Here is a 27904-nt window from a genome sequence, read left to right on the forward strand (position 1 = left end):
CCTTTCAGTTGCTCTGGCCCCAAACCTTGGCGTCATCTTAGTTTCTCCCATTCCCTCATACCTGAGGTGTACCATGTCAGGAAATCCTCTTTGTTTTCTCTTATCGACCCAGAATATAATTACTTCTCATCACTTCCATGGCTGCCACCCTGGTCTGAGCTGCCATTTTATCCCACATGAATTATTGCAAGGACCCTGTAACCGGTCTCCCTGCCTTTATCCTTTGTCTTCTATAATCTATTCTCACACCTGCAATCTGAGCTCTCCTTTTACTGCATATGTCAAATCATGTCACCTTTCTGCTTCAAAAACTCCAAAAGCTTTCTAGTTCATATGGACTAAAAACCAAAGTTCTTAGGATCACCTACAAGACCCTACCTGATCTTTTCTCCTATGCACTTTACCTATCTGATCTCATTGCCTACTGTTCTTCTCACTGATCTTGCGATTCCTTGACTGTATCAGAGACGACCTTTGTGTGCCTGGAATACACTTGAAATGTTCAAACACTTCTTTTTCAATGAAGCCTACTCTGATTATCACATTTAAAATCACACATCCTCTAACCTTGCAATACACTTCTTTCCCTTTCCTTTGCTTTTCCGCATAGTGCTTATCACCCATTAACATACTATATGACTTCTCACTTATTATTTTTTTCCTTTCTTATTTTGATTAGAATATAAGGTCTATGAGAATGGACTTTTTTTCTGTTTAGTTCACTACTGTATCCCCAGTACTTGAAATAGGGCCTAGCACAAAAGAGCTGCTCAGTAATTTTTTTTGTTGATCGGAGGTTGTTGCTGACTGTGGCTGTTGTTTATTTTCATTGCTGGATATATTTCACTATATTCATATATAGTATCTTATTGTTTACTGATTCTGATTATGATAATCGGGCCATTTCCATTCCTCCCTACCTTCCTCCTTCTCTTCTTTTCTTTCCTTCCTACCTCCTTCTGTCCCCCCCCTTTCTCTCTCTCCCCCTTCCTTCATTCCTTCCTTCCACTCTTCCTTTCCCTTCTCTTCCCTTCCCTTCCTTTCTTTTTTTATTTCTCTACCATAAATAAACCAACTATGATTCTTCTTCTACAAGTGTCATGATGCGTAGATGCAGAATATAAAACTGTTTGTCAAATTACTAGATCACAGGGATTGCAAATAGTAGCTTTGTGAGATAATGCCACATTTTTCACTATGCACTACCAATTTGCATTCCTGCTTTCATTGCTCTATATTTTTGCCAAAATTAAGTATTCTCAAAACATTTAATATTTAGGGACACCTGAGTGGCTCAGTGGGTTAAAGCCTCTGCCTTCGGCTAAGGTCATGATCCCAGGGTCCTGGGATAGAGCCCTGCATCGGGCTCTCTGCTCAGCAGGGAGCCTGCTTCCTCCTCTCTCTCTGCCTGCCTCTCTGCCTACTTGTGATCTCTGTCTGTCAAATAAATAAATAAAATCTTAAAAAAAAAAACAACAAAAAGAAAACCATTTAATATTTGTCCATCTGGTGGGTATGTGTTGTTATCTCATTATTTTTTATTTCTAAAGAACTAAATTACTAGTAAGATTGAGCTTGGTATCTGTAAGTTACACTGTAGTAATGAATGATCTCCAAATCTCATCAATGCCATAAAACTTAATTTCTCATTCATGCAAAGTTTCCTGTGGATGAAAGCAACTTTCCAGGGCAACTGTCCTTAGTAACTCAGAGGTCTAAATTCAGAGACTGTCCACCATTCTGTAGCTGTACAATCTGTAACATAGGTCTTTCCCAGTTAGTATGGTTTGGGAAGAAAAGCATGGATAATCATGAGCTAATTTTAAATACCTTTGTCTGGAAGTGACATGAATTGTTACTATTCATATTTTAGAAGCAAAAGAAGTCATGTGGTATGTTTAACTTAGAGGAGATGGGGAGGGTTAATCTTCTTTGAAGCTAAAAGGAAAATAAATCTGGGAATACTGGTGAACAGCACTTTTTTTTTTTTTTTTAATCTATTGCTGTATAACAAATTACCCCCCAGTTTAGTGACTTAAAACAGCAAATATTTATTATTTCAAATATCAGGAGCTAATATATCATAGGTGTGTTTCTGGGCCCAGTGTTTGTTCTTTTGGTCTCTCTCTTTTTTTTTTTTTTTTTTTTTGCCCATATCACATTGTTGTAATTACTGAAGATTTAAATTAAATTTTGCTATCTGGTAAGTGTGGTAGCAAATCCTCTCACTTTATGCAATTTTTTTCAAGAGTGTAATAGCATATTCCTTGGCCCTTTGCCTTTCTATATACATGTTTTTGAATCAGTGTGTCAAGTTCTATAAAATTTGTTAGGAATTTAATGGAGCTTGTGTTGAGATTGTTTTGGGTCTATAAATAACTAAAAGGAAATTAATACCTTTAAATATTTGGTCCTAGACTCCATGACCAATTCCCAATATATTAGGTCTTCTTAGATATAAGAAACATAAGTGTTGTTTAATATTTTCCTTAGGAGTTCTTGGACAGCTTCTTATAAGATTTATCACAGGAATTGCATGTTTTAACATTTATTTTAAATAGTATCTTTTGAAAAATTCATCCTCTATTGATACCATATAGAAATACACCTGACATTTGAACATATTTTCAAAATAATAGCTTTATTTGATTGTAATTCACATAACATTCATCTTTTTATGGTATAAAACTCACTGGTTTTTAGTACATTAGCAAATTTATGAAATTTATGCAGCCATCACCACTATGTAGTTTGAGAACAGTTTTATTACTCCTCAAAGAAACTCTGTACCCATTAGCATTCATTCCCCAATCCTCCTCCTCCTGTGTTCAAAACCACTGCTTTACTTTCTGTGTTTATGGATTTGCCTGTTCTGGATATTTCATATAAATAAAACCATGGGGTCGTTAGCAACCAAATTTTTCCTCTTAACAAGTTTTCAAGGTTAATCTGTGCTATAGCATGGATCTGTACCTCATTCTTTTTGTATAGCTAAACAATATTCCATTCTATGGGTATACTCCTTTTTGGTTATTCATTCATCAGTTGATGGACATTTGGATAAGTTTCCACTTCTTGGCTGTTATGTATAATGCTGCTACTAACATTTGTGTAGAAGTTTTTATGTGAATATATGTTTCTATCTTTTTTGGGTATATACCTATGAGTGGAATTGCTGAGTCACATGGCAACTCAGTGTTTAACATTACAAATCTGTCAAACTACATTCCAGAACAGCTTTCATCATTTTACATACCCCCAGCAATGTGAACCTTAAACCTACATTGCCAACATGCCAAGCTTAAAAAGATGTGATTCATGCAAGTATATAATTTTCAAGTAAATTTTAGTAAGTATTTATAGGAAGTATTAGACACAGCAATGCTGGATATGTAGTGAAAATTACTGTTCAATTCAAGTTCTTCATACTTGGGAGTTTAAAATCTTTTTCAGAATTGTGAACACTCAATATGTTTAAGGTGGACCGTGAGAAACTTTTGTGAATATTGATTCTCACTGAAGGAAAGTCAGCAAGTCATGTATTCAATAAAATTAGTAGGTTAGGCTCTTCCCACTTACACAATTTTTTGGGAGCACATAAAGTCTCCCCCAAAGTGAATATAGTCCAGTGCAGGAGAGTGTTTGCCTGGCCAGTGCAGTCTTTCAGGGATCTGCTTAGCTGGGCGAGAGCTATGGTCCTGGCAAGTACAGCATGGAGAACTCCTGAGGAGAGCCCAGAACTGTAGGGAGCTGCTGGGGGGGGGGGGGGGGGGGGGGGGGGCCACGGGACGGGTGGATGATCTCCAAGAAGAGAGTCATGTATTTGAACCACGTGAGAGTACTGTGAACTATCAAAAGAAAATTACTTAACTAGAGATTCTCTTAAGGGGCATTGTGATATTAACAATCTCAACACAAGCTCCATTAAATTCCCAGTTAGTGGGGGGAAATCCGGAAACAATATAGACTTGCAAATGTGTATACAATATGGGTAAGATAGTGAATGAGAAAGAGAGGAAAAGAAGTTGGGGGCAGAGAGAAATGTTTTACGCCTGTAGTTTCTGTAAGGTTTGTGGGAACATGTATATGTTTTATCTGTTTGTACTAGAGTATAGCTAAAGATTTGAAACAAACAGAGATTCTCAGGAGCTTTTATAATGGTATTATAATGGGCTTTAAGAGTGTGACCTCATGTTTAAGAACAGCTGCTATCAAATATTTGTTTTGTGAAGGCATAGGACAACTTAGTTTTCCTGAGAATCAGGTTTTCTCATTTTATTTTATCCCGCAGCTGTTCTTTGGGTATCTAAACCTATGAAAATTGAGAAACAATGAACATGAGATAATCAAACAATTAGATATCTGTATGCACCAACAAAATTTCTGAACCAAACTGGTTGGTGTTTAGGAGCTAAAGAGAAAATAAATTATAAACAGACATAGATAAACACACACTCTATCAACAGAGAGAGAAAACATAATGACACATGCATAAAAAACACCCAATAATCATAGTTGCTGTCATGTTATCAAGATGTTATCTCTTAGAATTATGACATACCATATTAGACCTACCCAGCAGGTAGCTGGTTATTTCTCTAGTTATCTGGGTTCTTTTGGCAACACTGCTAGTCATAGTTTTGATTTGAGGTAGAGAAGGTTTTTACACAGAACAAACAGGATGTAAAAAACGTTCTTTCTATAAAAAGCAGTCATCTGGGCAAATGGCTTCTTGGTCTTTGATTCGAAATCTGCTAATCAGTTTGCACGCTGGAGTTCTTACTGTCTTTTATTGATATTCTTTGGCTGATGTTTGTTTTTACTGACCATAGGTTCTGTGTGAATCTCCTTTGTAATACTGAAATACGCTTCCTATGCCTTCCATGGTATCTGTTACGATTTCCCCAAACTAGAAGTAATCTCTCTGATTTCTCCTAATTACCATCTTTCTAGGTAATTGTAATTCTGTAAATCTAGATATCATGAATTTTTAAGATATACTATCATTTTTGTACCTCCAAGAAAGAAAAGACTCTGCCTGTATAGCTATTTTACAATGCTTTTTCAACCTTTAGAATTTTTGTCTTATATCTACTGGAAGAGGTCTTTTAGAATTAGTAAATAAAGATTTTGTTTAAATCGTATCACTCTCGTAAGGAAGGTATAAATCAAAGAAATTGGTTAAGGAGTTCTTTTTCACATTCAGAATCTTGTTTTTTTTTTAAATTACTTTTCATCTCAGCACTGTTGATGTCAGTATTTTTCCAAACACTAGCATGTCCTGGGTTATCAAGAATACTTGTGATATGGCATTTCATAAAAGAATGCTTCACTATTGTTCCTTAGATTTTCTACCAGCATGGTCCATTTTGCAAACTTTATGCTGGCTCTTTATATGTTCTTCCCATAAGACATCAACATAAGATTTTTAGACATTGCTCAGGGCTCCTTTTTCTTCCTCAAATGATCTTTAAATAGTTTGTTGCCCGAATTATTGATGGGTTAAAATTGCCCAGTCTGTCATGAGGAAAGCGCCCCAGTTTGTCTGTATGCAATCAATGACAATTCAATCACAGCTGCTACTGGGCTATTGGTAATTGTGAGATAACATCGATTTTAACAAAGATCTTGATGTCAGAGATGTTAACATTTTGTGAACCTTAAAATGGAAGAAATACAGCAGTACTCTCTTCTTTTGTGTTTCTTGGAGTTCAACTAAAATATCACTTCTGTGAACCTTTCATTGGCCCCTAGGACTATGTTAGTAGCTATTTTCTCTGAAATCTCATAGCCCTCTCTTTAGTTAAAAGGACTCAGTAATAATTTTACATGAAAATAATCCACGCACATGGTTACAAAAATCTACTGCAATCAAAAAAATCTCACCCCCTGCCCCATACCTTCTCCGTGCTGACCTTGGGAACAACTAACTTGAACCATTTCTGGTTTTGGTTCCTAGACCTGTGGCTTCCTCTGAAGGGCTGGGTAATGTGCTTATACTGACTTCTTTTCATTTATCAACCATAAACAGCGTCATAGAAGAGAATTTAGCTTACTAGTTTTGCCTTCTTTCTTTCTCTATTCCTGCATATAATTATACCAATTTCCTGAGCTTCTTAATTGGTTACATTTGTAATTCCCTCCACTATTTCTGTCCCATTCACTACAGGTAGTTCTTCTCGACTCCTTCCATCATCAGGTTGGGATATTTCATTCTTTGCCTTCCCATTCTCTCTCCTTATACAATCATATCGCCCAAGTTTTGAGAAGTGTGTAGTGAGACTATTGTTAATATTCCACATTTAGTATTATAATTAATTGAATCTTTCATTTCTGTCTATTGGTTGAACCAAAAAGTTGAAAAATCTATAAATAGCATTAATGTTATTATGACCATAAATATCATTCACTGCAGAATCAAGAAGTGTCATTTCATTTAATATGTATGACTCCTTAGCCACCCAAAAGAGAATATTCTCGGAATCAAGGTTAAGAAATTCTCCTGTCTTTCAAATGGATTCCTTAATTCTGCACTTGGTCAAAATTGTGCCATATATGCGGCACCTGGCTGGCTCAGTCCATAGAGCATGGGACCTTTGAGTTTGGGGTCTTGACTTCAACCCCATGTTGGGTATAGAGCCTACTTAAAAAAAAGTATGCCATATTTTATTTTGGTTCATATTTAGATCAGGACTCTTCATAAAGCTTTTTAAAATTAACTTTATTTTTTCCTGTTGAGAGAAGGTAGGTGGGCCTTCTCCATTGTATCTTTAATTTTGGGGGTTTTTATCCAGTCTTCTTTATTTTTTGGGGATCAATTTCATTCTTCTTTTTGTCGACTGTGAACTCATATTCTTATTTGGTCTAGTGGCTTCAATTTTGAAATATGACTTCCTTTTTTCCCTTGTGCTATTCTGTGGGTTCTGTTTTTGTTTTGGGTTTTTGCTTTTGTCACATTTTTGCAGCTTCAGAATCATATTACCCATTGAGTTACGTCCATTCCTGCCTCCCCTCTGGTTATTTCCTTTCAGGGGTCAGCTGCTATCTGGACTGGTCATTCTCAAGCCTGTGGAGCCATCAGCTGGGTTGTAGTTTTGCTTTCCTGAATCCTGAATCCCTGAATCCCTCTTTCTTGGTTTACTTCTCATTTGGCTGGAATACCTTGTAAAATTCCTTCTGAGAAAGAGATTTATAGAATATAAATTTTCTAAGTCATTGTGTTATTGAAAATATATTTGCTTTGCTCTGATACTTGCTTGACTGGCTAATAGAATTTTCCACTGTAAATAATTTTCCATCAGTCATCACTGGATTATCTTCTAGAATTCTTTGTTTTGGTATAAAACCTTTGCTTCCATTCTCTTTCTCATTCCTTTAGAGATTTTTTTTCTTCTCTGGAAATGTTTCCTGTCTTCCTTTCTTTGCTCTTCTGTAATTTCTTAGGGATATGTTTAGCAGTGGATATTTTTTCCGTTCTTACTCCTTGGACTTGGTACACTTTTCTTTTTTTTTTTTTTTTTCCTTCAGTTTGAAAACTTGTGTCTCTTATCACCTCTGGAAAAGTTTTTCATTTTATTTCATTGATCATTTTCTCTTTATTCTCTTTTTCTGGAACTACTGCTGTTTGGATATAGATCATTTGGCCTTTTTCTTTAAGTATTTCTTTTTTCTTTTTTCCTTTTGGGGAGGAATTAATTATGCAAAAGTGTTTTCTAACATTTCTGTTGAAAAATGTTTTTGCAACTGTGCATACGATTTTCTAAAGCTCTTTCTTTAATGATGATTCCTTTGTCAGAGCAATCTTTGAATTTATGGGTGCAGTGTCTTCTGAAAATGTCCTTGAAGATACTCATGAACATTTATGAAAGCTATTTTTTCTACTCTGAGTTATCTATGTCTCCTGTGGGAGGTTTTCTTTTTTTTTTCCCCCTCTTTTTACAAAATTTTTTCATTATGCTGAAGTCTTCATGTCTTAGTTCATGTCTTCATTCAACATGGCTGTTAAGGGGAAAAATATGAAGAATGTGAATTGTGAGCATATGGGCAGTATTTGTCAACTGGTAGGCTTTATTCTAGGAACTTGAGTGGGGAGTTGCCTTTTATCAGAACATGTAAGTTCTTTACCATGTTCATGTCAAGTCTATACTGAAAGCCCAAGTTCTCTTCAAGTAACTTGTACTTTTTAATGCCTTTAATATATAGGAGTGTATGCAACAATTTTTTAATTCTTTTTGGCTATTTGACATCTTTGGATATTTTATCTATGTTTGGAGATTTCCCCACCTTATAAATCCCTATTTTTTCAAGTTTCCTGGCTGCCTAAATGTAGTCTGTGAACTAGGCTGCATCGGTGAGAGACATTCATGCCAAATCTTATATCAGAAGTGTGGGTTATGGAAGAACAGATGAGCTCAGAGGAACTCAGAGGTAGTAGTCTTTGAGGTTTCAGTCATAACATGTAATGTCTTAGCATGGTAGCAGGGTTATCTTTTCTAGAGAAATTTACATGGGATTTTGGGTGAGATTCTTGACTGTGTGCTTTATTAGTCAAGGTCTCTGGCTCTCACTGAGGTTCTGTGAGGTACCCAATAATTTTACTATTTATTTTCCTATTTAAACTAGCCAGAGTTGTTTCTCTTGATGTAAATCACTCCTCTGACAGAGGGAGTTAGATTTGGCTGCTGTGAATTGTTCATGAGGGGATAAAGAAAGTCAGATATCACATATACAGACTAAAACTCTCTCTCCTTTTGGCCCCATATCACTCTGCCCTTTACCATTTGGAGCATCTCCAGGGTTTTGCTAAGTAAATTTGTTTCTTCATTGATGACAGTTCCTTCCTCAAATATCCTGTGTGGTCACTTCCTTCATTGATCTTTGCTTCATCTTCCAGAAATTTGTTTAAATCTCTCTTTTGCTGCTGTTCCCTTCTCATTCTGTGTTCTATTGGTTAATAATGATTTATTTTACTGTAATACTAGAGACATCTCAGGAGTAAGAGAAGTTCAGTTTATTTGTTTAGTTTGTTATCTTGAATGTGAAGTCCCATGGTACTTTACTCATATTGGTATTATGGAACTTTGATACATAAAAAAGTCAGAAAATAATGTTACTTATTAAAAATAACAAGTTAAAATTAGCAATTTATTATTGATTTTTATATTTCTAGTTCTTCATATGGTAACTTATATTTTACCAAATATTTAGCTAATAATTAAATGAGTTAACTTACATATAGATTTTTAAATTACTTTATAGGTAAGATGCCTATTCTGACTCAACTTTGTTGAGTTTATGGTACCTACGTCTCTGAATCACAGTTTATCCCTCTGTATTTTCAAGGAATTAATTTGCAACAAGATCACACAATTAGAGCCACATCAGGAATTAAAACACTTAAAATTAAGTTTTCAAAGCAACAAATGCTTATACCAAAATGATGAAAGGTTTTTTTTTTAACTTTTAAAATAATATAAGTCTTTAACAGCTACTTGATGGGAAGGAATAGCATCACCAATTTCTGCCCTAAATGAAGAAATAAAAGTAAACATACTGAAAATGACAGGGTTAGTAGAAATAAATCAGGCTATATTTATTTTGACATTTGAAGAAATAGGGTTTTTCATTTATATTTAGATAAAATACTTAAATGGTGTTAAGTGAAAAATGGGCGCCTGTCTAGCAGAAAGTAAAAGCAAGAATTAGTGGCAGATGGCGCTCATTAAGTTTACTCATCAAGGCAACGGAATTGTCAGAATTGCTTTTCCTACTCATAAACTTTTCTACAAACCTAGAGACTTTGTGAGATCATTGGAGCAAGTTGTAAATAATTTCCTTTCTTCCACTCAAACACTAATTGAGACCATTCTCCTTTATATTTAAGTAGAATTTGATACATAAAGATACACAAAAAATCTTCTATGATAGAAGTTGAAGTCTGATTTTCTTCTGAAAAGCCATAATATTGTAATTCAGGAGAATATAGTTTTTTATTTCTCCTTTTGTTTGAAGTTTATAATAATAGCTCCAGAGTCAGTGACATGTATAATATGATTACTCTGGTGTTTTATGAAAATTGAATTACTGACCACAGATTTAGATGTTATGGGTGGGTCATTTAGATCAATCTATGAATGCATCTTTATATGTTTTATGAAAATTTCAAATAAAACACATTATTTATCTTAACTGTCAACATAGAATGACTATATTCTAGAGGGAACGCTAGGCAGTATTATCTCTAACTCCTCATAGCTTGATGTCTATCAGTGGCTCAATTTATAGGAGCTATACTTACAGAGGACTGCAATTTATTTATCTAAATAAACTCTAAATTGGGAGGCTTTAGATGAATTTAGAGGAATTTCAGGGTTTGTTAGCCCCCTGAAATTATAGGTCTAATTTTGGGTGTATGTATCTCCTCCTGGCAGTTGGTACCTTGCTCTTACCAAATTCTCAACAATATACGTATCTATTTATTTTTTTAAAAGGTTTTATTTATTTGTTTGAGAGAGAGAGTGAGGGGAAGGGGCAAAAGGAGACGAGAGAATCCCAAGCCGACTCTGCTGTGAAGCTCTATGTGGGGCTTGATCTCACAACCCTGAGATCATGATCTGAGCTGAAATCAAGAGTCTGACGCTTAACCAACTGAGCCACCCAGATGTCCCAACAAGATCCATATTTAAAAATAGTTAAGGGAGTGCTTGGCAACAATCAGTTTGTTCTCTGACAATCAGTTTGTTCTCTATATTTGAAAGTCTGATTCTGCTTTCTGTTTGTTTATTCATTTGTTTTGGGTATTTTTAGGTTCCACATATAGGTGAAATCACATGGTATTTGTCTTTCTCAGTTTGACTTATTACACCTAATATCTATGTTGTCCATCCATTTTGTCAAGATCTCATCCTTTTTTATGGCTGTATAATTCTCTCTCTCTCTCTCTATGTGTGTGTGTGTGTATCACATCTTTGTTATCCACATAATACGTCTTTTGAAGATTGTTGTTATTTTCTTGGTATGATGCCACCAGGCTATTTTAAAGAATATTCAAGAAAGAGTCATATCATGCCATTCCTTCATTCACTCATTCATTCAGTTAATATATAGCAAGCACCTAGTAGGTGAGAGGCAGCCTTCTATGGGTGAAGGATATAATGATGAAAAGGAAACAGTAAAAAAAAAGGTCTTGGTTTAGGGGAGTCTACATTCTAGTGGGGAGAGTTAGACAATAAGCAAGAAAAACAAGAAGTCATATTCACATTAGATAGTGTGAAGAAATCAGGAGAAAATTCAGCAGATCAGCAGGTATGGCATGTTTGGGTGGGGAAGGTGTTGAACTATTAGTTGGGCTAGCAGGGAAGGCTTTGAGAAGGTGACTTGAACAAAGGAAGAGCAGTAGTTGATGAGATCAGAGGGGCATTCGAGATCCAGGACCTTGTAGTTCTATGTAGGACTGAGACTTGTACTCAGAATGAAAAGGCAAGTACTGTAGTATTTGGGGCAAGACAGACATGATCTAGACCACTCTGGCTACTGCCTTGAGATAGACTGAACTGAGGCATAAGGGCAGCAGAAGGGAGACAAGGTCGGAGGTGCTTCTGACTGTCGGGGAAGAGAGGGTGGTGGCTTAGAATAGGATGTCGGCAGTGGAGGGGCTGAGGAACTGTTGAATTGGGAAGTTCCCATGAAACTCTGGTACGGTTAGGATGCTCATGAGGATGTTACCTGTTTTGAAGTTATTCAGGCAAAAATTTCTTTCTGATATTACCCAGTCATAAAAAAATAAAATCTTTGCCATTTGTAATGACATGGTTGTAGCTAGAGAGCATTAAAATAAGCAGCATACATTAGTCAGATAAAGAAAAGTAGTATATGATTTTACTCATATGTGGAATTTAAGAAACAAAACAAATGAATATGGGGGAAATAAGAGAAGTAAACCAATAAATAGACTCTTAACTAGAGAAAACAAACTGATGGTTACTCAAGAGAGTTGGGTGGGGGATGGGTTAACTGGGTGGTGGTATTCAGGAGGACACTTGTGGTGAACATTGGGCGTTGTAAGTGATGAATCACTAAATTCTATTCCTGAAACTAATATTATACTGTATGTCAAGTAACTGGAATTTAAATAAAAACTTAAAAAAAAATTTCTTTCTGTTGTTAGTGTTAGGATTATTTGAACATTTCCCCTGAGCTGTTGGTTTCATTTTAGTGTAAAAGCACTCTGAATATATGATTGAACAATTTGATCAGAAGAAAGCATAAAGGAAATTAATAGTTCATCTTTAAAAAGTGAATTCAACTTAATGGCATTTTGTATATTACACTTACTTTGGTCATCTTACCATTAGGTTTCGCTTTGCTTGATTTTTTTTTTCCTCGCAGCTTAAAAACTTCTGCCTTTTTTTTTTTTTTCAGTATTATTTGTGTTTCCGTAAACCTCTTTATATATTCCTTTCTGGTACAATGTAGGGTCGTATAAATATTTGTCTCATTGAGTCTATAAAAGGGGACATATTTCACACTCTCTTCAAGGTTGCATCTATTCCCTTTTCATTGTTGTGCTTGTTTCTCTGTTATGTAAGAGTGAAACCTGCCTGCAAGAATTCAAACCATAAGAATAATTTGTGTTTTGCATGGAACATTAAATAAAAGAATGCTTGTCTTATATAAGCAAGAACAACTGAGCTGTTTGGTCATTTGACTCGGAAGATCAGTTGAGTTAAAAGTGAGTCAAATCAATTGTTGGCCTGAATTATCTGCCACCAGTTGGTTCATTCAAAACACTTAGTCTAATGATATGTTGTATCTATGACACATCCTGATTATGAAACTTGCTTTTAGGTTTATTTTAAGAGATATTTTTTAAAAGTTTGAATTTAAATTCCAGTTAGTTAACAAACAGTGTAATAATTAGTTTCGGGTATAGAATGTAGTGGTACAATACTTCCATACCGTAGCCCGTGCTCATCGCAGCAAGTGCCCTCCTTAATCCCCATCAGTTATTTCATCCATCCCCCCAGCAACCTCCCCTTAGGAGAAAATTTTGTATCACAAACAGGTATCAAAAAATTCATATGAGGGGCGCCTGGGTGGCTCAGTGGATTAAGCCGCTGCCTTCGGCTCAGGTCATGATCTCGGGGTCCTGGGATTGAGCCCCACATTGGGCTCTTTGCTCAGCAGGGAGCCTGCTTCCCCCCCCCTCTCTGCTGCCTCTCTGCCTACTTGTGATCTCTGTCTGTCAAATAAATAAATAAAATCTTAAAAAAAATTCATATGATTAGATAATGAGGAGTCCAAAGACCAATCGAAAGGATGTTTAGTCCTAAAGACACATTGTGATATCCGTGTATAAGGAATCAAACTTCTGATGAAAACTGAGAGGCTGAAAAACAAATTTATCAGACAGCAAAATGTTTATGCTCATCCCTTCTCTTCCTGAGCGTCATTAAGTCATGAACTAAACAAACGTGTTTTCCTGTTTATTCATCACATGGTGCCAATTTGCAGATGTGACTTATGAGACATGTTTCTCACTTTATATTTTATAATATTCTTTGTGGTAAAGCTGTGAGTTCCATTTTAAAATAAAATCTCTCAGAATCATGGGAAGCTCTGAAAGGGATTATAGAGCTCACCCATCAGGGGGATTTGTATATAAGGAACCTGAGGTCTAGAGTGTCGAAGTCCCAAGTCCTACAGCTGATTAGTTGGAGAGTCTAGATCAACATTCAAGACTCCTGACACCTAATTCAGAGCTTTTTACCTCAGATTAACTTTCTGTAGTGAGCTGAATCCCCAGTTTGAGGTAACAAAAAACACTGGAACAACAAAAACGTTTAGGCTTTCATTACGAATCAAAGCCCAATATATTAAAATTATGCTGCCAATCTAATTCATGATGTCCTAGTACAAATAATCTTATTCATGATGTATTTCAAATTGAGTAGACTTCATGGGAAAGCTTATCCCTTGAATTCAGCCTATGATTTGGATATATTAAGCCCTCAACCTTTGCTTAGATTACTCTGATAACTCTCCAATGTGAGTATTACTGCATCTGCAAAAAAACACTAAGGGTTTCCACAAGTTTACAGGGTAATTTTCTCCTCTTTATTGGAAATAAATATACAGTCATTACCTATGCAATAACTGTTTGGCTTTGTAGTATTATAGTGAATGTAATGGCTTTAGAAAATAAGAGAAATTTTAAGAGTTGAGTATGAAAAAAATTAATGTTTGATGGTGTACGTATTGAATCAACCTTATGAACACTTTTGTTTAGTTAAAAATTTGGTCTTACCCTATGATGCCTGGTTTGTCATGGCATAAAGGAACATTAAAAATATTTTGAATAAACTATATGTGATATGTGGCTAATATTATATTTTAAGCATGTGCACGGGAATGAATCTATAATGTCTAGCTCTACTTTAATGTGAGACACTTCTCTAATATTGATGCACAGTATTATAGGGGATTAAAAGTTAAAGACTTATTCATAATCCTTTTCGTTTTATATTTCCCCAGACAACTTGTAGAGATCGATGTCGGGTGTTTTTGTGTGTTGTATGTTATTTGTTTTAGATGTACTGTTTTTCAGGTTTACTTCTCTGAAGTAAGATGACTTGTCAAAAATTCTGTGTGGCTTTGTTACATTGGGGTAAGTAATCTGCTTTTTAAATCTCCACATATAAGAGATTTTGCCCTTAGAGATGCTCTTTCCTTTTTTTGGCTAGCACAATGTCCCCTGTCTGAGTTAGAAATTCTCATGCTCATGATTAAAAATACAAACCAAACCAAAGTGTAAGGGTGAAAATGAAAAAATCCTTACCAATCTCCTGGGCACAACCTGACGTGTAACTTTTCAGAACTGTAACACACAAATACACACAATTTGTATCTATGGTTGTGAAAATAGAATTGGTCTCTATCTATTGTTCTGTTATTCTTTTTCTGTTTAATAGTTTTTCAGTTTATCATGACAACTTTTTTTTTTTTACTGAGTACTTACTAATATGCTTATTAATTTAATGGTTGCATAGCAATGAACCTATGACTTTACCTTAAATTATTAATTTGCTAGACCAATTCCCCATTGATAGACATTTCTTTATCTGTTATAAATAATGCTGCATTGAAATCCATGCATATATCTTTGTATATTTGGGAGAATATTCCTGTTGATTAATTATTAAAGAGGAATTTCTATGTTAAATAGTATGCACATTTAAAAGTTTGGTAGGTACTGTGAAATCTTCTCCGCAAATCCTTGAACCATTTGCAGTACCAACACAAATACGTGAATCCTATCCCATGGTATTTTTGTCACAGATGTATATTATCGTTCTTCTACCTTTTTGCCCTATCAAATACGGAAAACATGACATCTCATTTCAGTTTTATTTACTCAATTATTTGTGAGGTTGAGAACTGTTTATAGGCCATTTATATTTCTTATGCAAGTTTCTAAATCATGTACTTTGGCCATTTTGTTGCTGGATTTTATCTTCATACATTTTCAGAGTTTCTAAAATACCACTGATATTCAGCACTGTATTAGTTAGTGTTCTCCAGAGAAAGAGAACCAGGAGGATTTATAGAACAAGATAAAGAGATTTATTATAAAGGCCTGGCTCACAAGATGGTGGAGCTTGGAAAGTCCCATGACCATTGGTTGGTCAGCTGGAGAGCCAGGGGTACTGATGGGATATGTTCCACTCTGGATACTGGCAGGCTTGAAACCCAAGAAGAGCTGATGATCAGTTTGAGTCCAAAGGAAGGAAAAGACTGAAGTCAGTCAGGCAGCTAGATTTCCCTCTACTTCAGCCTTTTTGTTTTATTCAAGTTTCCAACTGATCCATAAGGCCCATCCATGTTTCCATGGTAGGGAGGGCAATCTGCTTTTCTCATTTTACTGATTCAAATGTTCAGTTCATCCACAACATCCTCACAGACACTCCCAAAATTTTTGACCAAATGACTGAGCACCCGGTAGCCCTAGACAAGTTGACACATTACCTTAATCATCACAAGCCCTTAACCATTTATTATGTTTTTTTCTTCCTGCCCACTGTTTGCTACTTTGTTTTCTTTTATAATACAGAAAATTTATTTATGCACACTAACATCCTTATACATGTATAGAAACATGATATGGTGACACTTGAATGTTTTAATTTAGTAAATGTAGCATTATTAGGTTATAAATGTATAATATCAGATGTTAGTGGAAACTAATTCTCTGTACCAAGGAGCAATTTACTTGCTGATAATATGTAAAATATATCGCTATGACACAAAATAATAGATTTATTCTTAAGTGGAAGGAAGATGCCATTTTAAATGCTATTTTACATTATAACTCCAGTAGACAATGCAAGTGTAATGTTATAAGGGGATATTGTCAAGTGATGATGTTTATGTTGAACATTTCCGTCTTGAATATCACCAGAAGAAGACTTAAATGTATACTAGTCTTCCTTCTATCCACTGCAGGAGTATCCTCAAGTGAAAGCTCACAGATAATTTTTTAATGTCATGATTTTAACTATTATAAATCATAGTAAGCTTCTGTTTGAAATTAGTCACCCATTGCCAATGACTTTTTTAAAAATTTTATTTATTTATTTGAGAGAGAGAGAGAGAAAGAAGATGAGTGGGAGAAGCAGACTCTCCGCTGAGCACCAAGCCCAAGGCCTGAAGTCCGTCCCAGAAGCTGGATCATGACTTGAGCAGAAAGCAGGCATTAAGCAAATGGGCCACCCAGGCGTCTGCCCCACCAATGATTTTTGAACATAGTATTCTCTGACTTGCTTCTTACTGCATTCTAGAGATATTTTGATTAAAAAAAGAAAACCCAGAAAACTCAAATCATCTAATTTAGGCTGCGTTCCAAGTTTTTTAAAACTAAATTCAGGTTGGGGCACCTGGGTGCCTCAGTCATTTAAGCATCTGCCTTCAGCTCAGGTCATGATCCCAGAGTCATGGGATCAAACCTTGCATCAGACTCTTTGCTGAGCAAGGAACCTGCTTCTCTCTCTCCGTCTACTGCTTCTCATGCTTGTGCTCTTTCTCTGTCAAGTAAATAAATAAAATCTTTTAAAAAATTAAAGTCAAGCTTTTTTTTAAAACAAAACCTATTTTAGCTGGCAACCATATTGGGAGCTTGTCCAGCTGTCCACCTGTGTGTTCTAAGCATCTCCTTGGCTAATCCAATCTGAAGGTGCTCTTCTAAGCTTCTCTCGAAGTTTTCTTTATGCATACTGTTTTTTCTTCTTATAGCCATTTATAGATTTATAGAAAATACCCAAAATAATTCCACTGTTAACAGATTTCAGAAAATCTATACTACAAGGGACTATCAAAAAGTAACAACATACTCATTCTCTCTCCAATGAGAGAATTTACTAATTTTTATTAGGCTCCGTTCAATGTGTTTCACATAGGCTTTCCAAAAGGTTTGTTGTTTGGTGAAGTTTTTTGAATCAGGAGAGTTCTTGGGATGTTGTTACCATGATAACATGTGCCTTCAGATGCAAATTCTGGATTCCTGGCTATTTAGGGCTCATCTGGAGGGAAAGAAATATTATTTGCAAAAGAAGCGTGTAAAATAGAACCATTTTTTAATTAAACTGATTCACTAGTTGCTATGTCTATGATGTTTATTATTACATTTTAAATTTCAAATACTTCTTTGAGGATTTTAGACTCAGTTCAGCCAACTGAATATTCCATGTGCAGCTAGAAAATGTGCTTTTAGTTAATACCAACAAATATTCATAGTTTTGTAAAACCAAAGAAATAACCTGTTTTTATTGACATGTGCTAATTTCAGAAACATGTTAGAAAGATGAAGTCCAAAGAAACACAGTTGTAATGAGGAGTCACTTTTGGTGATGTTATGATACCTAATTGTTATCAGTGTGGGCAAAATGTTAGTCATGTTGGTCATGTTTGCTTTAATTTTTGCATCTGATACCTTTTTATGTTAGTTCACTTTTATGGAAAAGTTTAGAAATCAAACTTTAACAGTCATTACCTATATATTATTTAGGTATTTTTACATATATTACTATAATAATTTAAAGCTTTTTTGGTGAACTGGTTTTTTAAAAAATTGTAATTTTCTCACATTTTTACATTTACCCTAATTCTTCAAAATTCTCATTCCATGCAAATCCATGCAAAATTCTCAGAATTCTCATTCTGCATTGGTTTATATGTGAAGCAACCCAATTGTTGAATTATATGAGTAACTTGAAAAAGAAAGAATTATTGAGAATTAATTATTTCATTTTCAAATAATTACTGATTAAAAAACCAAGTACCACTCTTCAGAATTTTTTGGTTATGAGATTATATAATTATTCTTAATTTTTATGTCTAAAAAGTGAGAATTTTCTTTAACCAGCAATGGAATTTTCCTGTCTTTGTGCATTGATTCTTGGAGAGTGCATTAAAGACATGTCTTAGACAATGTCAGATATCTGAAGATATCTGACATTGTCTAAGGTAGATTCAAGAGATCATCCAGCTGTTCTGATGCTGAAGACAAACTCTTCTAAAAACACTCATAGTACTAACATTTTGGTAATATTTCTTTAAGAAATATTAAAACAATACTTTAATATTTGTTTATATGATTGCACATCGAGATATTTCCCACTTATACTGGAAGCTCATTAGAAAGTTTTTTTTTTTACGTGCTCAACATCACTTGGCATCAGGGAAACACAAATCAAAACTGCAGGGAGATACCACCTCATACCAATCAGGATAGCTAAAGTCAGGAAGCAACAGGTGTTGGCCAGGATGTGGAGAAAGGGGGACCCTCTTACATTGTTAGTGGGAATGCAAGCTGGTGCAGCCATTCTGGAAAGCAGTATGGAGTTTCCTTAAAAAGTTGAAAATAGAGCTACCCTAGACCCAGCAATTGCGCTACTGAGTATTTACCCCAAAGATACAAATGTAGTGATCCGAAGGGGCACATGCACCCGAATGTTTATAGCAGCACTGTCCACAATAGCCAAACTATGGAAAGAGCCTAGATGTCCATCAGTAGATGAATGGATAAAGAAGATGTGGTATATACATACAGTGGAATATCAGCTATCAAAAAACACAAAATCTTGCCATTTTCAATGACATGGATGGAATTAGAGAGTATTATGCTAAACGAATTAAGTCAAACAGAGAAAGAAAATTATCCTATGATCTCACTGATATGAGGAATTTGAGAAACAAGACAGATGATCAGAAGGTAAAGGAGGGGAAAATGAAACAACATAAAACCAGAGAAGGAGACAAACCATAAGAGACTCTTCATCTCAAGAAACAAACTGAGGGTTTGTGGAGTGGAGGAGAGTGGGAGGGATGGGGTGGCTGGGGACGGACACTGGGGAAGGTATGTGCTATGGTGAGCACTATGAATTGTGTAAGACTGATGAATCAAGACCTGTACCCCTGAACCAAATAATAAATTATATGTTAATATAAAAAAGAATAATTTTTAAAGAAAAAGTGATTGAAATATTTAGCTATAATTTTTTTCATTAAAATGTAAATATAGAAGGCTAGATTAATCAGCATTTGAAAATGCTTCATTCGAAGCATTTGAATTCAATTTTCAGATTTCCAAGAAGAGGTGCTAAAGGGTGAAGTTATCTCAGTAAATCAATAGACCCTTCCAAGTATCACACATTGTATAATGGAAGCCCAGAGCTCTGCATTAGGCACAGACTGAGCACTACATGGTTTAATTTCAGGTATTTCCTATTTATGTCTTAATCAAAATGACAAATTGTTTTTCTGTGTGTCTTTAATATCCTAACAGAATTTATTTATTTGACAACTGCACTTAACTTGGCATATCCAATTACTCCCTGGAGATTTAAGCTGTCTTGCATGCCACCAAATACAACCTACGACTTGCCAACTGGAATCTCCAAGAACACTTCCAATCTGAATGAACATTATGAGGCAGTTGTCAAAGCTAAATTGAATTTGAGTACTACCTACTTTTCTAACTTATCTTCCAAAACAACTTTCTACTGTTGCTTTTGGAGCAAGGAAGATAAAAACTGTTCTGTACATGCAGACAACATTGATGGGAAGGACTTTGTTTCAACAGTAAATTCTTTAGTTTTTCAACAAATAGGTAAGTATATTAATGTTCCAAGCATTACCTATTAACTGTGTGTGTGTGTTTTAAGATTTTATTTATTTATTTGACAGAGAGAGAGCATAAGCAGGCAGAGTGGCTGGCAAAGGGAGAGGAAGAAACAGGCTCCTGGAAGAGCAGAGGGCCCCATGTAGGGCTGGAGCCCTATGTGGGGCTCGATCCCAGGACCCTGGGATCATGACTGGAGCCGAAGGCAGTTGCTTAACCAAGCCACCCAGATGTTCCCCTAGTAACTGTTTTAAACAAAATGTTTTCCTTCTCTGAAACCTGTATGAAGAAATGTAATATAGATGGGATTCTTATACATATCATTTTGTCTTAGTAATAATATTATGATTCATCATGTGACCAAACTAATGAACCCCAAATTATTTTATATTTTATAAAAATACAATGAGGGGACTCTTTTTTCCTATAAATCTATCACTTGCAATCTTCTAAATTTGCTTTAAAATAGAAAAAGCACACCTTATTTTGTTGAAAAGATAAAATATTCAAAATATTCAATTGTTGGGGGCACCTGGATGGCTCACTTGGTTAAGCGTCTACCTTCAGCTCAGGTCATGATCTCAGGATCCTGGAATTGAGCTCTGCATTGGGCTCCTTGCTTAGTGGGGAGTCTGCTTCTCCACTCCCTCTGCCTTTCCCCAACCCCTGGTTTGTGTTCTCTCTCTCTCTATCTCTAATAAATAAAAAATCTTTTAAAAATATTCAACTGTTGAATTAGTTAAATTTTAAAACATTTATGAATAATATTTGTTCAAGCAAGGAATCTTTCAGTAGCCAATTACATATTTTAAATCAAGGGGGTTTTGTTGTTTAAGTATAATGCATACTGAATGTAGCTAGCGTAATAATTCTGCATCTGAAAATCAAAACCACAAAGTTATTTCCAAGCCTTCTGGAAAAGCTAACAGAGCAGCATCAGTTAAATCAGTATGCAGAGACCTATAGTACGAAAATAGAGGCACACATAAGTATAATACTCCTATAAAGGGTTAATCAGAATTTCTCAATGTCAACATTATTAACGTTTTGGGCCAGACAATTCATGGTTATGGGGGGGCTGTTCTGTGCATTAGAGGATGTTTAGTAACATCCCTGGCTTCTGCCTATTAGATACAAGTAGCTCCTTCCCCCAAGCATATCTCCAAATACTGCCAGATGCCCCTGAGGGCCAAATTGTCCCTGGTTGAGCATCACTGATTAGATGGTTAGAAACACTCCAGTTCATTGAAATCAGTGCAGGAGTAAGAACAAAGCATAAATATACAATAAATTCAGAGTTTTAAAACAAGTTAGTAGTAATAGCTCTTAGTGTCTCCAAATGAGTCGATGGCCATTAATTAATAAAATTCATTTAATTTTAAATGAGGCATATATATTTTTTTAATTCATAGGGGAACTTAGCTATTTGGCAATTATTAAATATACCAAGAGTGAACTTAATAAGGCAGGGTCTTTGTGATGAGCTTTGATCAAAAAGTGTTAGTACTTTCTTCAGTTTTCAAGAGGAATGATTATGATGCTGTAGATTTAAATTTTACACATAAATAATGTTTCCATAACCAGTCGCTTCTTAGTGAGTTTAAGTAAAATTGGTAGGTTAAGCAGCGATTGCTGAGGATTTCAACAGGTGGTTCTGTCAGGCATACTGTTTACTTTGTAAGGGCTCAACAGTTGTAAAATCCCGACCAGCTACCAATCCTTCAGGTTTGGGGAAATATGTTAGTGTTGTCTTGGGTTAGCCATTATTTGTAGTTGTTGCTATTCTTGCTTTTTAAATTACAAATCACCAGTAATTTATTACCAGGTAAATTTTCCACGGCACAGTGAAGTATATTTGCATCAGTTGTATTTGGGGCCTGTGATATTACAATAATAAGAATTCAAGACATGAATCATGGTTCACATGTGAATCACTGTGCGTTTAGTGCTAAAGCAGACTCAGAAATACTGCTCCCATTTGCTTATCCCTTGATGTTGAATATATTTTTTTTCCTCTTCGAAAGTGAGCGTGAACTGAGCTAGGTGAGGTCTTTTGTCCTGCTTAAGCAGTTGAAGATTTGGGGCGGGGGGGGGGGAGAGTTTGAGAATTTAACTCTGTTACTTACCTAAAAGGAAACTGGGGACCTCGGGGGCTAAGTGACTTAGGTAGATACATACCACTGGTTAGAGCCGGTTCCTTTTCTCTCAGAATAGGTAATGGAAGTTGTATCAGAACACTGGTAAATTTAATTTAGTTCTTCTCTTTCACTGAGTTGTTCCGAATGTTTTTCAGATTTAATGTAGTTTATTTTTAATTCAGGTGCAAACTGGAACATACAGTGCTGGATGAAAGAGGACTTGAAATTATTCATCTGTTATATGGAGTCATTATTTAAGAATCCTTTCAAGACTTATGACCTTAAGGTCCATCTTTTATATGTTCTGTAAGTGCCAAATAAATTAATTTGGAAATTTCTACGATACAATTTTTTTTAATGCGAGAGCTTCCATATACAGAAATGGATTATGAAAACTCTCCTCTCCCTACATTTCCTTTTGTATGTATGTCCATTTCTAGAGGGCAGTTTTATGTATTTTTCATGCAATATTAATCTCTGTTAGGTTTCCTCCTTGCTCCTCCTGTTGATTAAGGTAGCAAGACATAGCAATTATGGATGGGCGTATATTCTGCAAGAAGGATGAGCTCAGTTCAGGGCTCTTAGATATTGGAGTGCAGGGGGAAAACTTGTTATACATTTCTTTTTCAGGCAGATTCTTTTGTCCTCTTCGATCATTTTATTAGCTTAGAAATGTAAGTGTTCAATATTTATTTGTGCAGAGTAGAGAGTCAAGATGGTGGTTTTAAATAGCCATACACTTATGATTCCAGCGAACACATCATTCAAGTTTCCTAATAACTCCAGTGACAATACTTATCATTTCTCGATGAATTTTAGCTCTTTTTTCCTAATTTGTTCTTTTCTGTGATGCTTAAGGAGAAGGATACTAATTCCTTTCAGTTCTACAGTTTTGAGGACATACTGTTGAGAGGCAATGTGCTAGAAACTGTCCATATAAACATGAGTCAAGAGAGGAAGTGGAATAGTAGTAACCAGGGACTAGGGGTGCAAGTTCCCGTTTAATGTACAAAATTTCAGTTTGGGAAGGTGTGAAGAGTTCTGAAGCTGGATGGTGGTGATGATTATCGGACAATGTGAAGTACTACTGTCACTGAACTGTACACTCAGAATGGAAAATTTTATGTTATGTATATTTTAAATAAAATAATTATATTAATTATATATTCAAAAATCATTTTAAGTTAAAATAATTTATTTTTTTAATTTAAATTCAGTTCGCCAACATGTAGTATACCCTTATAAATTAAAATAATTAAAAGAGAAATTTAAAGATGTTAAAAAAAATAGAAGGGTTATGACATCTGTCTCAGAGGCATCACAGACTATTGTTGGGGCAGATTTGCACATGGCTTCAGTTGGAGTAGTTACTCTTGTATGTTGTTTAGGAATGTACGTGAAACCATGGGAGCGCAAGATTGTTGCGGAAGCCTTAGGTGGGGATGGCTAGTGCAGCTGAATTCTAGGTGACTGTGGAAGCCTGCTAGCCCCTGTTTCTTTGGGTAGTTCTCATTAAGGACAGCCTTCTGAGTGGGACTGCCCGATTGGTGAGAAGGTGCCCCCAGCTGCCAGTGTCTGAGCTTTACAAAATGTTAGATTTTCCAGACAAATGCTGGGCAGCCAGGAAACCTAGATACATGTTCACAACAGAAATGACTGCGCTATGGATCTCTAGAGGCGAACAAAGTAACGGGTTGTAAAGTGGGAAAGGTTGGAATAGTAATTGGTGATGGACAGCCAAGGGTGGACATTAAAAGGACAGGAAAGAATGAGCTTGTTTCTAGTCTATAGATTATGACCCAGCAGGGGAGAAAGGTTGAAGATATGGTGGAAGAGAATCCATTGAAGATCTATGACAGAGAGTGAGTATTTAAATAAGTAAGTTCCAGGAAGAGAGCACAGATGGAAGGTTGGTCTTAAAATGAAGGAGGCTCACTTCAGCTTTGAGTAATGAGGAAAGAAAGGAAACCCTCTTTTGGTTGGAGATACATTTGAAGTTTAGAGCAGAAAATTCCCTACTTTTTTGAGCAAAATAGATTTTGGTTCAGAGAAAAGAATTCCTTTGCAATGTAGCACATTCCTACGATGACCTAAATATTTTGGATGGTAATCAGAAACTCCCTGGGCGCTTACTCAAGAGAATTTCAAACATTATCAGCAGGGTAGGGCAGTGTGCTTGGTGTTAAAGCTCTGTGACTATCTGTAAGGGTTTAAATTTTATTATGTATAGATTATATTTACATCTAGAGGTCTGCATTTTCAGAAAAAGATATCTGAATATATCAGAATTTACAAAGTTGCATAGTACCTTGGCTATAGCTATGAATTTTCGTTTCACTTCACTCAGCCAAGTAGTCACTGGTCTATTCATACAAATTGTCAGATCCAGGAAAATGAGAAAATTATGATAAATTAACTTGCTCATATGATGAATTTAGAAGATTGTTTTTGACCTGCTATTATTATTATTATTATTATTATTATTATTAGAGATGGAGAGAGAGAAGTTGGAGGAGGGGCAGAGGGAGAGAGAGAATCTTAAACAGGCTCCCTACCCAGCACAGAGCCTGACTCAGGGCTCCCTCTCACAGCCCTGAGATCATGACCTGAACTGAAATCAAGAGACAGGTCCTTAACTGCCTGAGACACCCAGGCATCCTGAACTGCTTTTATTTTGAACTCAGGCTTCTAAAAATATCAGTACAGGAAAACTTATCATAATTGCATGCAGTTTGAGAAATATTGTGGGGTTGTGGCATTCCCCCTCCCACATTAATTGTTCTCTCCTTTATACAATTTGGTTAATATGTCCATTTTACCCATTGTTACATGCTGTTTCTGTCTTGAATTCTGTTGTGGGCATCTTTGGGCACTATATCTCCAAATAATTTAAATAAGACTTTTCAGATTAGAAGGAAGAGAGTCAGTATAATGAACCAGACCTCCATGGGAGGGCAAATCCATAAGGGTAGTTTCTGGAAGAAGAGATTGTAAATCAAAATCCCCTTTTCCAGACATTAGAGAATCCTTGGAAGAAATCTTTCAAATGCTTCTATGTATAAATAAGTGTGTTTCTTAAAGGAACTAAAACCTAATGTTTATAAGGGGTTTAAAGCCCTATAAATATGCCCCTTAAGGGAAAGCATTGTTTGAGCTCAGATATTAATGTTTGTAGAGAATCCAAAGGAGAGATACCATAGAAATGTGCTATTTTCAACTGCTTTAGGACATTTTATCTTTGACATGGAAGAGAAATCCTTTTCTTCCTTCATGAGATGTTTACTGTGTGCACCAGCCACTGAGCTGAGTGTGGGCAACCACGCTGAACAGCTCAGACACAGCCCTTGCCCTCCTGGAGCTAACAGTGAAGATGAGGAACATAACAAAGTTTGAAAACACTGGTGAAATAAACGCAGGGACTTGTGAAAACACATAGAGACAGGCACTAGAAGTATCTGCCTGAATTACGAGGGGGACATCGGATGAACCAGGTAGAGTGAGGAGCATTTGCAAGGTCCCAAGTTCACATCTGGTCATTTGAGGACATGAAAAGGTAAGTATGGTTGCGTTATCAAGTTGGGGAATGGTGAGAAATGGAGGTGGATGAATAAGGGTCATCCTAAGAGTTTGGGCTTCTGTAACTGCTAACACCTCATTTACTCTGTCTCTTTACAATTCCCTATCAACATTCCTGGTGATTTCCATGTTCATATGGATGACCTTCAACTTCTTGAAGGCTTTACTTCCCCTATTCTTTCTTCTCCACCCCATCTGGTTCATCCATTCTTGTGGACTTGTTCCAGACCTTGCCATTACCGGTAACCGTGCTCTGTTTGTATTTCAGAGTCAAGCACCTCACTCTCTGACCATCTCCTCCTCCTCACCTTAGGCTTCTTCCCTCTGTTGCTTCAATGTCTGGAATAATTCTCCATATTTCTTGGCTCTGCCTTCTGAATTTCTTTTTCTTCCATTTCTTCTGTACCTCTCTGCAGTGGGGGAATTTTCTCAGAACAATATTGGGAATCCAGTGGCTTTGTTTAATTTTGTACCCTTTCAGTTTGAGCTAGTAGTGTATCTGCTACCTGTTCTCTCATAGGAGCCACACAGCCTCCTGTGACTCTCACTGTGATTCACCCCATTGGGTAAAAGCCCACAGGTCTCTTAGAGATAAGCCCTCCTCTGCCTTCTCTTTTATCTTTGCTTGGAAGCCATGTCCTAGCAGCGACATCTGTGCCATCTCGAGAGACTAGGTATCTCGCAGCTCTTGTCTTGGTTTCTTTTGTTTAACAGCCCTTTGCTCAATATCTATCTCTCCTCTTGTGGCAAGAAGAAGCCAAGAGTCACCTTCAGACACCTCCTTGGCAATTTCCTGCAGCAGATCACCCAGTTCAGGAGGCACACGCTATCTACAGCTTGCTTTCTGCCCCTACATAAGATTCTCTTTCCTCCAGTTTCCAGTCCATGTTCTTCAATTCCTCTTGTACCCTCACTGGCAGTGTCCTCAAACTCCACATTTCCACTCACATTCTATTCAAGGCAATTTAGGATTTCTTTTTTTTTTTTTTTTAAGATATTTATTTATTTGAGAGAGAGAGAATATGAAGCAGACAGCACACTGCTCACAGCCAGACAAGGGGCTCAATCCCAGCACAGCAAGATCATGACCTGAGCCAAACCATGAGTCAATGCTTAACCAACGGAGCCACCCAGGCCAATATCTTGAAATCTTAAATTCCAGCATCTCAGGATCTGATCATAGTTTTTTTTTTTTAATTTTAATATAATTTTTATTTTTATAAACATATATTTTTATCCCCAGGGGTACAGGTCTGTGAATCACCAGGTTTACACACTTCACAGCACTCACCAAAACACATACCCTCCCCAATGTCCATAATACCACCCCATTCTCCCAAACCCCCTCCCCCCAGCAACCCTCAGTTTGTTTTGTGAGATTAAGAGTCACTTATGGTTTGTCTCCCTCCCAATCCCATTGTTTCATTGATTCTTCTCGTACCCACTTAAGCCCCCATGTTGCATCACCACTTCCTCATATCAGGGAGATCATATGATAGTTGTCTTTCTCCGCTTGACTTATTTCGCTAAGCATGATACGCTCGAGTTCCATCCATGTTGTCGCAAATGGCAAGATTTCATTTCTTTTGATGGCTGCATAGTATTCCATTGTGTATATATACCACATCTTCTTGATCCATTCATCTGTTGATGGACATCTAGGTTCTTTCCATAGTTTGGCTATTGTGGACATTGCTGCTATAAACATTCGAGTACACGTGCCCCTTTGGATCACTACGTTTGTATCTTTAGGGTAAATACCCAATAGCGCAATTGCTGGGTCATAGGGCAGTTCTATTTTCAACATTTTGAGGAACCTCCATGCTGTTTTCCAGAGTGGCTGCACCAGCTTGCATTCCCACCAACAGTGTAGGAGGGTTCCCCTTTCTCCGCATCCTCGCCAGCATCTGTCATTTCCTGACTTGTTGATTTTAGCCATTCTGACTGGTGTGAGGTGATATCGCATCATGGTTTTGATTTGTATTTCCCTGATGCCGAGTGATATGGAGCACTTTTT

General features: G+C 36.3%; 1 protein-coding gene across 9 annotated transcripts in view; it reads left to right on the forward strand.

Annotated features, from left to right (window-relative positions):
- The window catches only part of LEPR (leptin receptor), a 119347-nt gene that overhangs the window by 34575 nt on the left and 56868 nt on the right, over positions 1-27904 (forward strand). For 6 of the 9 annotated variants that reach the window (XM_045064676.1, XM_045064677.1, XM_013061662.2 and 3 more), the window contains 3 exons: positions 14606-14665; positions 19838-20161; positions 22494-22617. In XM_045064676.1, the coding sequence (XP_044920611.1) occupies positions 14626-14665; positions 19838-20161; positions 22494-22617 (488 nt within the window). In that variant the 5' untranslated portion in view covers positions 14606-14625. Of the gene's footprint in view, positions 1-12587; positions 12731-14589; positions 14666-19837; positions 20162-22493; positions 22618-27904 lie in introns of all 9 variants that reach the window. The other 3 variants (XM_013061660.2, XM_013061661.2, XM_045064678.1) reach the window with 2 other exon arrangements.

Source organism: Mustela putorius, unplaced genomic scaffold (assembly GCF_011764305.1).
Source record: "Mustela putorius furo isolate JIRA1106 unplaced genomic scaffold, ASM1176430v1.1 tig00003853_pilon_pilon_pilon, whole genome shotgun sequence".
Lineage (NCBI taxonomy): Eukaryota > Metazoa > Chordata > Mammalia > Carnivora > Mustelidae > Mustela > Mustela putorius.